At 35.9% G+C, this 12,785-nt stretch overlaps 1 protein-coding gene across 12 annotated transcripts in view; it reads left to right on the top strand.

The window, feature by feature from the left end:
* NAALADL2 (N-acetylated alpha-linked acidic dipeptidase like 2) overlaps positions 1-12,697 on the top strand; it is a 379,774-nt gene extending 367,077 nt beyond the window's left edge. For all 12 annotated transcript variants that reach the window (XM_040705739.2, XM_040705733.2, XM_040705736.2 and 9 more), the window contains one exon: positions 3,174-12,697. In XM_040705739.2, coding sequence (XP_040561673.1) covers positions 3,174-3,372 — 199 coding nt within the window. In that variant the 3' untranslated portion in view covers positions 3,373-12,697. The remainder of the gene's footprint in view (positions 1-3,173) is intronic.
* The last annotated feature ends 88 nt before the right edge of the window (positions 12,698-12,785 follow it).

Genomic DNA, 12,785 nt, shown 5'->3' with positions numbered 1-12,785 from the left:
CTGGCCAATTGTTCTAATATAATTTCCAAGTTATTTTGAGTTGTGTTAAAGTCATTATGTTATTTAGTGTTATCAATCAAGAGTTTTTCAAATTCATTTTGGTTTAGTAAGGGTGACATTACATCCTTATTTGTGACAACATAAAGCAGCATTTAACTGTATCAATGTTATTTCAATCAATAACGTATGTTCCTAGACCTGCAAAGGTCTCATAAAAAGTTGTAGATGATGTTCATTGATAATCCATTTTATAAGTTTTTTTGCTTTAGTTTACTGTGGCTGATTCATTCATATGGAGACATTTTACCTCTTTAAATGACCTGAAGTTATTAATAAGGTTTCCTACTTTAGTGGTATACTTTCCAGGTCACTGTGATGTGTCGTTGAAACAAGCCTATTAAGATGAGTGATGTGTGTTGTAATTTCACTAGTGTCATTAGTAATATACTGCACTTCTCTGTTTTCTCATTTTGTGTGGGTCAGGCTGACTGAGAATTACAGGCATAGGATCAAAAGAGTTAAAGATGAAGGTAGATACTTGAACAATTAGGCTAAGGGCTGAAATCACTGTTTTAGAGGTGTAGGCTACAAAACCAATTTGTATTAAAGAATGTTTAAGTAATTGAATTTCACAGTATACATGAAAGTGTTTTGGGATCATTATGCATGTTGTGGTCACACAGCAATACCTTCTGCCAAAGTAGTGGCTGAGTTTTAGTTTTTATGTAATTTTCTTAATGAAAACACGTTTCTGACTTTTAAAGGGATGGAAGTAATAAACCAGACTACTTTTTTTTTTTTTTAATCCCATTTGATTGTCTGCATACAGATAAGAAATAAAATTATAGAAATTGACTCTCACGTACATGTATAAAGGCAGAAATCATTTTATACAACAATAAGGGTGATTTATCTGTCAAGGAAAGATAAGTATTTTGAAGATATAAGATCCTGGTGATAGTATCTAGTAGAAAATCTGAGAAAAACAAGTATTGTATAATGCTACTTATTATTTTAAAGTATTTACATACATAAAAAATAGATTATATCATGCTACACAATCCGCTATGTTTAGGTCATATTACTGTTGCAGCAGTTAAGATATTCTTTTAAACTATGATAACAGACTGCTTGTCTCATTCATCAAATTACTCAGTTTTTCTCATTGGATGCTGATTTTTACTGTAGTCAGGTGAGACGGGTAGGGAATGTCTGTCTTTTACAGTGGACCACCTGCCATGGGCATCCCAGCAGTAGAATTAAACGGTTCTAGCATCCTTTAATTTCAAGGTAAATCATCTTCTTTTGCCTGTGCCTTGTTTATAGCACATTTGAAGATATGAAAATAAAAGATCAGTCTCTAGTCACCTCAAATATTTTCTTAGCAGTCCTCTAAAGTTCCAGCCTTCAAATCATCCTTTTTAGAGTCTGATTCCTAGAAGTATAAGTGTTGTTCTGCTGGTGGATTGTTGGCTTATGATGTTTTTATTAGTTGACATTACAGCCTATAGAGGAATAGAAAGATATAGATCAAGATGCCAGTGTTGTAAGCATTTGGAGCAGAGTCCTACCTCAAATTCTCCCAGCTACCAGCCACCAGCTAGGACTGTCTCAAACCTCCTGATAGTAGAAAGTAATCTGATTGTCTCTACCATTGCCCCTGCTGTTCAAGGGCACTGAGGGGTTGTGAACAGGCTTCTGTCTGTCTGTGAGCTGTGGATATGACAGAGGAGAGTTCTTCAAAAAGCCTGATTCTGCTGGCACTGATCTCAGCAGGAGTCCCTGAATTGATTTCAGAGGGAGCAAAATCAATCCCCACTTTGAAAACTACAGTATTTCCCACAGCACAGCCTATCCTTAAAATCCTCCAAGAATATTTTTAGTTCTCAACGTACACAGTTTTAATTTACTATATCACAGAGAAGCTTTAAGGACAATCCATAATATAACTTCAGTCTTTGGAAAACATTGCCTTTCATTCAAACCACCTTTTCAGTCTGAAAAACATGGCAGAAGATCGTAGCTGTTCTGTGGTGTCATCACCATTCTTCCTTATGAACTGGCAATTAAGTGACTTATAGTAATAAGATACAGTGGCCATCTGTCTTCTAGGTGGTTAGCAGTTTTATTACTAATTCGAAGTTGCCATTGGACCTGTCCTGTCATGCAATTGGGTTACTAATGGGTTATCTAAATTGTTGTGTTATATTTCTGGTTTCATTGAGAGAAACAACTTCTCTGCTGCCCTGTGGTTAAGGATGAGGTGATGAGGCACTAGAGCACTTGTAGCTTTCCTGTTTCAAATTTCACTCACTTCTGTTTACAATCAAAGGAGCCCCTGGGTGGAGATTTATGATATTTACATGCTCCTCTAATTAGGATAATGATCACACCTGCTTTTAGATAATATTTATAGCCTGTTTCAAAGGGTCTCATTGAAATCAATGACTAGCTTTGTATAATGAGTCTTCAGCACATCATACAGGTAATCTTTCAAGGGTTTGGGCATTACCTTTGCATGTATTTTCAAATAAGCCATTAAAAAAGTCTTGCAGATATTATTATAGGAAAAAAAAAACCTGATTTTGTCTCATAGGATTTAACTGTGTATCCCACTTATTTCTTTCCTCAAGTGTGTGACATTAAAGTTGGATTGTTCTTGTTCTGATGCCACAAAGGATGAACTAAAGGTGCTGCTGAAGATGGGAGTTTTACCATTCATTTCAATATAGCTACAATTTCACCTCTGAAGTATGAAATAAATAACAGGAGCAGACAGGGAAAAAAAGATCCATGCTTACAGTCCAAAGTAATGACTAAACTTATTTTTAGAGAAGACTAAGTGAAGTCCAGCTGAGACATGAAATTCTTCATGAGGGTTGTGATGGGCATAAGCTCACGATACTGATGAAATTTTCAAAGGCCAAAGAGGAATTTGAGATTTCTTCACAGACTTTGTGAATGTTTCATCATATTTACACATAGATCAATGGACAGATGCAGTTTACAAAGCCTGATAAATATGCAATTGTCTTTCAGTCTGCCACGGGTCAGCTTTCCTGTGCGTACCATGTACCGTCTGTACCATGTGACTGATACTTGCAGGGATTCTTGATGATTTCTGAAGATTGTTTTGAGCAAAAAGTTTATCATTCTCCATTGTTCTCTTTTAGAAATATTCTTTACAGACTAGATGAAAGGACAAGCCAGTTTTCAGTACTGCTAGAGGCACTGGAGCACTGCAAACTACATCAGTCAAATGAGACCATTCAAGCAACCTTGTCAGAGGTGCTGAACAGCATCAGTTCAGCTCAGGTTTACTTCAAAGCAGGACTTGATGTTTTTGAGACTACCTTAGCTGGAAAGAAATGAGAGAATTCTCTGCATTCCAAGACAATTTGTTTACAACTCACTAAACAGAAGTTCGACTTGGACCAGAATTTCTCTGAGGATAAAACCTTTCTCAACTTTTCTTTCAGTTGGCACTTAAATGTAATGCAATGTGTGTTTTTATAAACAGAAAACAGTCTTTTGCACTGTTTACAGTATATCTCAACTGTCTGTTTCTGAATGTATAAAACTAGGGGAGAGAATAACACTTAATGATTTTTGGAAGGACATCTGCTGTATTTTTATATGTAAAGTATATTTTTATGACTAAAGAGCTCGATCTTGCAAAGTACAAAGCATGTCCTGTGATACACTGAAGAGCTGGTTCTGAAACACCCCAGAGGTATGCCCAGGTGAGCTTTCCATGTTCTGTTCCTTAAATTCTTCAGCAAACTCAACAACTTCTTTACTCCTTTCAGGGTAAGTAATTGAAGGATGTGGCATTTCCTGGGATATGCAGTGTGGAAGTTAATCTGGAAATGCTCAAAACTTGCTTATCAGTGCAATCCAAAATCTTTACTCCTGTGGAACAATAAATACCTCAATTCTGAGAATGCAGATAAACTTTGATTATCCCACTTTTGAATGAAACAATTGTTTTCCCTACTAATTCTCAGAGAGAGATTTTGTGTGATGATTTCAAGTAATTTGAAAAGCTTGCATCAGTCGTTAAAATGTATGCAGAAATATTTTGGATCTTTATGTTCAATAAAAGAGCTGCCCTGTCCAAGGCCTACAGGCCTTGTAAGCTTTTATGTTGCTAATCAAGGTCTCCCTAAATTTCCAGGGAACAGTAAATGAAAATAAGAGCTTGAAGTTCTGGGAACATTTTTGAGCTTCTACCATTTGGCCATTCTTGTTAGTCCAGGCTGGATCAGTACTGCCCAGCAAATATAGGACTTGGCTTGTTGTCAGAAAAAAAAAAAAAAAAAATTCTCTGCCACAGAACCAGGAATTCACCTCTGAAGTCAAGCAGATGAAGCAGAGGCTGTAATCACATTATTACACTGTTAGCTTGAAGTAATCTCTGAATGAGAGGATGAGGAGGTTCAGAGTCCGAAACTTCTAAGGGGATAACGTACCCTTAAGAACTGCAAGTCTTAATAATATAAACACTTCAGGTTGTTAAACCCTATTGGGTTTAGAATTTTACAATTCCAAATGATTCTGGGAAGAGCTTAAAAAAATAATTTTATATAGATTCTTAGAATTAAAGTATAATTTATTTGTTGGAATCGTTTAATGTTTCCCAATTTCCCATGGAAACATTACAAAAACATTTCAAGTATCTACGTGAATGTAAAGAAACGCCTTCAGGAAAATTTCTAAGTGCACAATTTGATGAAAGTATGAAAGCTTATGAAAATAGCACAATACATTTGCAGTATATGTTCACATAGTGAAAAATAAGAGTTGTTTACAGATCTGTGTTTCTGTTTTCCCAATGATATTGGCAAATGAGCCTCTGTTAGCAATGGCCTTAGGGTAGGGTACATACACTTGTGTTGTTTCTACATTTCTTTGCAAGTTATTGAAATGTGGGCAAAAGCATACCTGGTCTGACCAGAGATGGGGCTATGCAGTTGTACATTCACAACTGAAGTGAGAATATGTTCAGCAACAGTCGGTATGACTGCATGAACTTAGGTATTATCTCCTCATTTTACTTGGCATCTGATAAGCAAGAATGTATGATTATTCCTTTGCTAGTTCAGGTATCAAATGTGTTTACTGCAAAGAGAGTTTGACTTCTAAAGAGTAACGTTTATTATGATGCTCCAAGGCTTGTCTATCCTTTTGTTTAGAAATTTTAATTACAGCAATATTTGAATGGTTGGAGTAGCTACATCTGACTTGTGTGTTTATTGTGTGGTAGTGCTTCAGGATGTACTACATGCACTTGAACATACAATTTGCATACAATTGAACTGTGTTTTCTAATAGAGGAAGCTCTTCTAACAGTATGTTCAGTAACATTTTCTTTACAGTGGTGACTCATTGTGGAGTCATCTGTGGTCTTAAATGATATAGAATCAGGTGCCATTAAGAGACCAAAAATGGAGATTATCACTTCCTTTAATTCTGCCAAGTGAATTTAATAACTGCTTCCTGTATAGCCCAACAAGACTTCCTCTAGTGTAGCCTGAGGTGTACTCATGCAAAATCAGTGAAACCTGTTGGGAGGAGTATCTCTCATGTATAATTTCCCAACCATGTAATTCTTCACTAAAACATTTATTTTGTTTTCTCGCTAATGTCCTTCTATAACAGCTTTAAAAATAGCAGACTTCAATGTGCTCCACCACAAGAGGCTTTGCTACTATAAATACCTGTCCATTCTAGAGACAATCATGTATTCTTGTTATAGAGATGAATCAGATGAACTACTCAAGATCTAAAATGCATTAATTTCAACGCAGTCTCATACTTCTAGATCTCAAGGTTTTTATTTCAAATGTTCAGCTTGTATGCAAGTGAGTGCTCAGTGATATTATTTGCACCAATTCTGAAAAAGGCATTTTTAAGCCATATCCTCCTACTGATTTTTAAATCCTACTTTTTTGCTTCAAAGCATTTAGTGCAAGTTAAGGTCCTAAATACCTGTAGTATTTCTAACAGAATTTTTCTGCTGTGGAATATCAGCTAAGAGAAGTTAGTGAATCATAGTAGCTTACCCAGACTGAATTCACTCCTGTATTATTTTGAAATGAATTGAGTGCCTTTAAAGGCTGCAGTATGTTTGCAAATTGCCTGAATGATAGTAAAAATCTGTTACCTTTCCAGAAGCATCAACTGCTGTAGACGGTATAACAAATGCATTGATTGCTAAGTAATCTAGAGTCATCCTCTCAGAAACCAGAAAATCCTTGCAACTTGCAACATTTGTATGTTAAGATAGTTGATAATAAAAGTCTAATAAGATTTTCTTAGTGCATATTTTAGAGAGTACATAAAGAAACTAAAGTATAATCAACTCATATGAATAATAAGTACATGGGAGCTGAATTTTGAATAGTAACCTTAAAAAAGGCAGTGAATTGCTTTTATCATCCAAGAAAAACAAGGCTATTTTGATATAAAGTGTCTGTGCAAATATGCAAATGCACTGTATCTTGAAAACATTGTAGAAATACTTATTTACTTGCAGTGATATGGTACATCTGCATAAACTCCAGTGTAAATAATAACTACATGCAAAAATTAGCTTGCATTTCTTCACTTAACGTTTTAGAAAGTATTTCAGTCTGGAGGTATAAAAGGGTGCTCTTAGCTGGCCTCAGTTCCTGAAGCAGTAGGTAGAGAATGGCTCAATCTCCCAAATATCACAGAAGGGACCTCTGGTGATCATCTAGTCTACACTCTTGCTCATGCAGGGTCACCTAGAGCTGCTTTCTCAGGAAGGGGCTGTGTCCAGTAGTCTTGGGAATATCTCCAGGTATGGAGACTCCATACCTGGAGACTCTATCCATACCTGGAGACTCTATCACCTTTCTGGATGATGGATTCCAGTCCATGGTTACTCTCGTAGTAAGAAAATGTCTTTTTCGTTTATAGTTATAGTTTCTCCAAATCTCTTCCTATATTTCTTAGTTTTTTAATTATTAATAAGTTAATTAAACAAGCATTCAAAGGATAACCATCATTTCATTCAACTCTGGGCAAAGGAAAGTATATAAGGAAAGTACAATAAGGAAATGTGTACTTCAAGACATAAGGTTTATTTTGAAGTTGTAGAGACTAGTTTTTTTTTTATCCTCTGAGGTCTTCACAGTGCCTGGTTCCCAGTCACAGGATTTCTGTATACATTAAGAGGCTCACTGAGAACAAAAGATGCATTAGGAAATGCAGGGAGCACACGGGCAGCTATATTCTATGAATGTATCTATGTTAATCAAACTTCAGGAGCTCAGTACAATTCTGTAGTTTGTGTTATGCAGAATGACAGACAAGGTAATTGCATGGGTCGTTCTAGCTTTAAAAGCTATTAAATGCAACAAATGCAGTTAAGTCTGGACCTGCATTTTCAAGGGAGTAGTTAAGACGTTCTTCAAAAGCCTTATGTGCTAAGCTGTTATCTGTGTTACCCAGAAATGGGTAAGTCTGACAAATGTTATGAACGCTATCTCAGGAAACAAGGAAAGAGTGGAAGATGTTCATTCCCTTTGGCTCTCCAGCATTTTATTGGTATTCTGCCAGTTTGAGAAAGGTGAGTGCTAGGAAACAAATCTCACTTTAAGATGTGAGAGACCCAAAGTTTGAGCGCAGTTAGCCTTATACAGCACTGCAAATGTTCAAAACGTAGGAAAGAGTCTTCTGTTGGAGCTCTGAGTCCATAAAACTTGGGATAGAGACTCTAGTATGGCAAGTAAAAGTCTCAGAAATAGAGAATAAATAACTAGTTACTGTCTATTAAGGGTTGTATTTATGGTAAAAATGTCTTGCCTATCAATACAGATATAGGATTGCATGTCAGTCATTTCAGTTTTCCTATTACGTCAGATCCCTGATTTTTTTTTTTTCCTGACTTTCCTGTATCAGTGAGGTATTTGTCCCAGTGTCCTTCATCTCACCACACCTAGACCTGACTCTGTGTTTGAATCAGTTCAGCTTCTTTGCCCATTGTGCTTGAGTTCAGTGGAAAGTTACAAAGAGTAGTAGAAGATTTGCTCACCTGGTTTAGTACGTTTTGATTCTAATTCCTAGTACAGCTTACTGCACCAAAAGTGCTGGAAAGCCAGAAGTCCTGGTCAAATCCAAATGGATAAATATAAGGAGATATTATCTGTTAAATTCAAAGTAGTGTCTACTGAGTACACACAAGCTGCAATTTTTCAGTTGTAACTTTTTGAATGGAAGTAGACAAAATTTTTGTAGCTTCTGGATCATTTCTGCAGGAAATTTCCTCAAAAGTACCAATGTAGGCAGAAAATAATCCTGAAAGTTTTGATATAAAATTTTTAAATCTGAATGAATAATAAGAAATGGTAGAGAAACTTAACCAGAAGTAGTACCTAGCTGCTGGCAAAACAAAACAGGTAGTAAGAAGGCATGTGATTTTTTTCTGGCCATGTACATGCCTCCTTTCATTAAATATGGCTAAATACGAAAGGTGCATGTATAAATGTATGAGAAAGAAAAGATGGTTAGAGCAGAAGCAAAACTTGGCTCCTGTATTTCAGTATTTTAAATGATTATGGATGGCAAAGACTCAAGCCATATGCACAAAAATGTACTTGAATTTGGACACTTGAACCAAGGAAGTGCCTAAAAATAATGAAGATTCACGGAGAAAGCAGATCAGTAGCAAATTATGAGTGTCTGAACTGGACTGTATGTTTTTTAAAACTATGGTGCTATTGGGCCCAATATTCTTTTTCGTTAATTTTAATCCCATTGTCCCTGGCCATATCTACACACTCATCGTAAGTGAAGAATATGTACACCTTTAGATTTAGGTTCACTGAAAGTTTGTTTCTATTCGATCATATTGGCATGGTCTGTTTGTTTCAGCGGGATTGACTTTACCGTGATCACTCACCAGGGTATGATTCTACATGAGTAAGGTCAGCAGGATTTGGCCACTATCTGTGAAATTTCCCCAAAGATTTAATAACCAAATGTTGTTTTCAGTCTATTCTCTTTAAATCTCTCAATATAGATTATTACATTAAAGAGAGTCTGAGGAGTCTCTTGGTGAATTAAACCCACAGGGCAACATATAAATGTGTACATGCAAGCGATGTATTATAATTTAGCATTAACTGAATAGTTATTATAAATGTCAGTGTGGATTAATGTACACGTTCTCATTTAAGCTTCACAGATTGGAATTAATACAAGAGCTTACAGTGAGAAATTTAATCAGGGAATGGGTGTGGAACAACTTTTGCTACAAAAATGTTGTATACAGTTACTTGTCAGCCTAATCCATTTTGTTAAGAAAGATTATTTGGTTTTGTTTAAGCTACTTATCTCTGATTTATTTTCCAAGAAACCTTTGAAAATGAAGTCTTGCTCTTTATTTTTCTTCTAAATGCCTGCTTTCTCTAGTGTTTATGGAAAGCTTACCATGTCTTAAGACAATGCAAGGTCTTCCTGTCTGATCACTCATGGATTATTTGATACAATTAGAGGTGGTATTTCAAAGCATAGATCTTGAAAGAAAGTCATTTACTGAGCTGTTAATTTATATGATGCAATACGCTTAGGTGGCTGCTATTGCCACGTGGCAGTGGAAGTATGCAACATGATGCTTTCAGGCACTAAAGAGAACAGCTATGGTTGTGTGATAATATTGCATTGACCTGCTAATTTTCCCCCATTTGAAATTGTTCTAGCTGGAGCACACTGGTGATACGGCACTGTAAACACTCAGTTCTGTTAGCACCAGCTACAAACTCTTAATACAGGTGTTGTCTGAGCTATCAGTGTGCTTCCACAGTTCATAATGGGACCCTTGTATCCCCAGTCAGCTTCTATACGTAGTACTGTCCTGCTACTGATCTGAATGATGCTGAAGTGGGATGGATAAGTCTGGCCAAGGTCAGGCTGCTGTTCCCCACTGTCCTTAAAAAGTTAAATAACATACTTTGCAAGTACTTCCAGGGTTTTTGGAGTTTTCAGTTTGTGTACAGAAGATTCTGAAGAAATATAGTGGAACACTGTTGTTTTTTTCATGTAGTCTCATTTCCTGTTCTCAACAGCTGAAACATCTTGTAGTCAATGAATGCATTAGAGGAGAAGTAAGGAGGTGCTTAATATTTTATACTTAAAGCAGATAAGATGAATACAAATTCTCTTTGCTTTCCATTTGCAGTTTATGCAAGCCAATACGCAATATACCCTTATTACATATATTATGATTTGGTATTCTGAGACAAATGGAAAATAAATATAATTCCATATCCAGAAGATATGGAATGAATATATAATGAATTCAAGCAACACTTCATGTGGGAGTATGTTAACTATTTGCATGCAGTGAGATATATGCTAGTGAAGATATTTTGAGCAGATAGTCTGGAGGGTTTTAGTACAGGTCTACAAAGTAATATTCTACTGCCTAAGGCCAGATATTAGCATTGCATTCATACTTAGTTGTGTTTGCTCATTGCTGTACCTTTGAGGATTAATGCTCAAATGCTGATATCAGTGATCGTGTTAGTCTCAGTATGAACTATTATTTTTATGTTGCATAACACCTTACAGATTTGAACTAATCAGATGGAATATGGAAGCATTTCTGCCTTTTGTATTCAAGGGAGCTGCTGTCAACTTGTGTTATCTTTGACACAGCATGTGGGATGCCTGAATGATGACTTCATTCCATCTATGTCCAAATTTTCATGTAGTAAAATCACAGTACCACAACTGATAGCTAGTCAATTCAGAATATTAAGTAACTAGTTTTTTTGAACACACAGTAATATAATCTTGATGCAATGATTCCTGGAAACCAATAAATATCATATTATGCGGAAATGTGCAATGAAAGGTGATTTTTATAATGCATTATAAAATGTCGAGTCTGAATAAAACAGTGTATTTGCAACACAAATTTACTTAGTATGAACTGTACATTTATAACATAGTATAATGAAAAGGTAATGTTAACTATTAATGTAAGTAGATTCTACGTACTTTGATTAAGAAGTACATTTTACTTATTTGTGCTATGAATATGATTTTTGCAGTGTGTGACAGTGTTTGTACAGAAGGCACTGTGGACTGGAATTCAGTAATAGACATTTTTATGAAAGTGGTTGTGTGAATTAGACTTTTCCATAGTTGCATTTTTGTTAGAAGTTGAACTGGAATATGAAGATATGTATAATGTACATTGCACTGAATGATTTGGAATTATATTCATTTGCTTTTTTGTTGTTTTTGCTTTCTTTTTTTTAATTGGTTCTGCCAGTGAGCTGTAACATATGCCTCTCAAGCTGCTGATTTGGTAACATGGATCCCAGGGCATTAAAGTATAATAGAAACTTGGAAGAAGGAGAAGCGTAAGGAAGAAAAATATAGCTAGACAGAACCTCAGAAACTGGGATCTGACAGGTAAACTTTGAATTATCCACTTTTTAGATGTTGGTAGATAGCTAGCCCTGATATTCTGATAATTGGTCTTTCGAGTGTAAAGAAATTGGCCCTGTACATTTCTGAGAATCACAATTTTCAAAAATAGACACTTTGGATCAAACTCCCAAGCATTCAGCATGGGACTTAGAAAAACCAAACACATGGGAAGAAAAAAAAAACAACCCTGAATGCTATCTGAAGGAAGAGACCAATTAGTTCTGGAAATCTTGATGAAATGTGAAGATTATATGAAATTCAGATGATCAGTTTTTCCTGTAGCTCAGAGATCCTGAAGTTATATCTGAAGGTATCTCACGAAAGTAAGAATTCCATGCTTTGCTAACAGTACATAGGTTGCTTTGAAAGTAATGCCTCCTGTTTGTTTCCAAGGAAACAGCAACCAATACAGAGAGCACAGTAACTATTTCTTGGAGCAAATTCTCAGCCACAAAATGTTTTTCAACATGGTCACCACCATTTTCACCAGCAATAAACAAGAGCCTGCATGCTGCACTTGTAAAAACCTGCTCCAGCAGAGGTGACCTGCTGTCATCACTGCTGAAATGCACCACTCACCCCCCACTGTTTGGTCTCCATAGATGTTCAGCAAGTGTCCATGAATGGCAATGGGTACCATTTTTCCCACATGGAGGAATTCAGTGTCCATACCTTTGTTTCATACACACTTTCATGTTGGACACTGTTTTGTCAGACTCCCCCTCTGCTGCCATCTGTCTCACAGCAACAAAATGGAATGGAATATTGTTGGGAATATTCAACCTTTATTGCCATACCACCAACTCTGACATCACGGGTCAACAAAATAAAATAGGAGGCATGACTTTCAGAACAGCCCTTCTATAGCAGGAGAACTTGAAGTCTTTTCTTTACTAATGAAGCACTTGAGAGGTATAATGTACTGGTGTCATTGTAAAATGAATGTGTATTTCCATATTTTATTTCAATTTTGTATAGTTTTTTTTTTTAATTGCTGTTTTGTTCACCAAATTAAAAGTAAAAATAAAATTGATACCTTTCTGATGTTTTTAATAATGGCTAGAATATAAATCTGGTTTGGTACATTAGCTCTGTACATACCGCGGCTCTGACTACAATATCTCATGGAATGTCAAAGACTAATTTGTGAAACGTGGTCATTCACAATATGTTTTCTTTAAGCCATGTAAACGTGCCATGAAAATAAAAGTCAGCTGTACATCAAGAATTTTATGTAAGAATCTGATTTTCCATTTCTACTGATAGATCTGAGCAAGTCAGGATCACCGATAAACATAATTAAAGTCAAATTTTCT

Source organism: Gallus gallus, chromosome 9 (genome assembly GCF_016699485.2).
Source record: "Gallus gallus isolate bGalGal1 chromosome 9, bGalGal1.mat.broiler.GRCg7b, whole genome shotgun sequence".
NCBI classification, from domain to species: Eukaryota; Metazoa; Chordata; class Aves; order Galliformes; family Phasianidae; genus Gallus; species Gallus gallus.
Note: the sequence above shows the minus strand (reverse complement) of the source record. Positions and strands in the feature narration are given on the sequence as shown.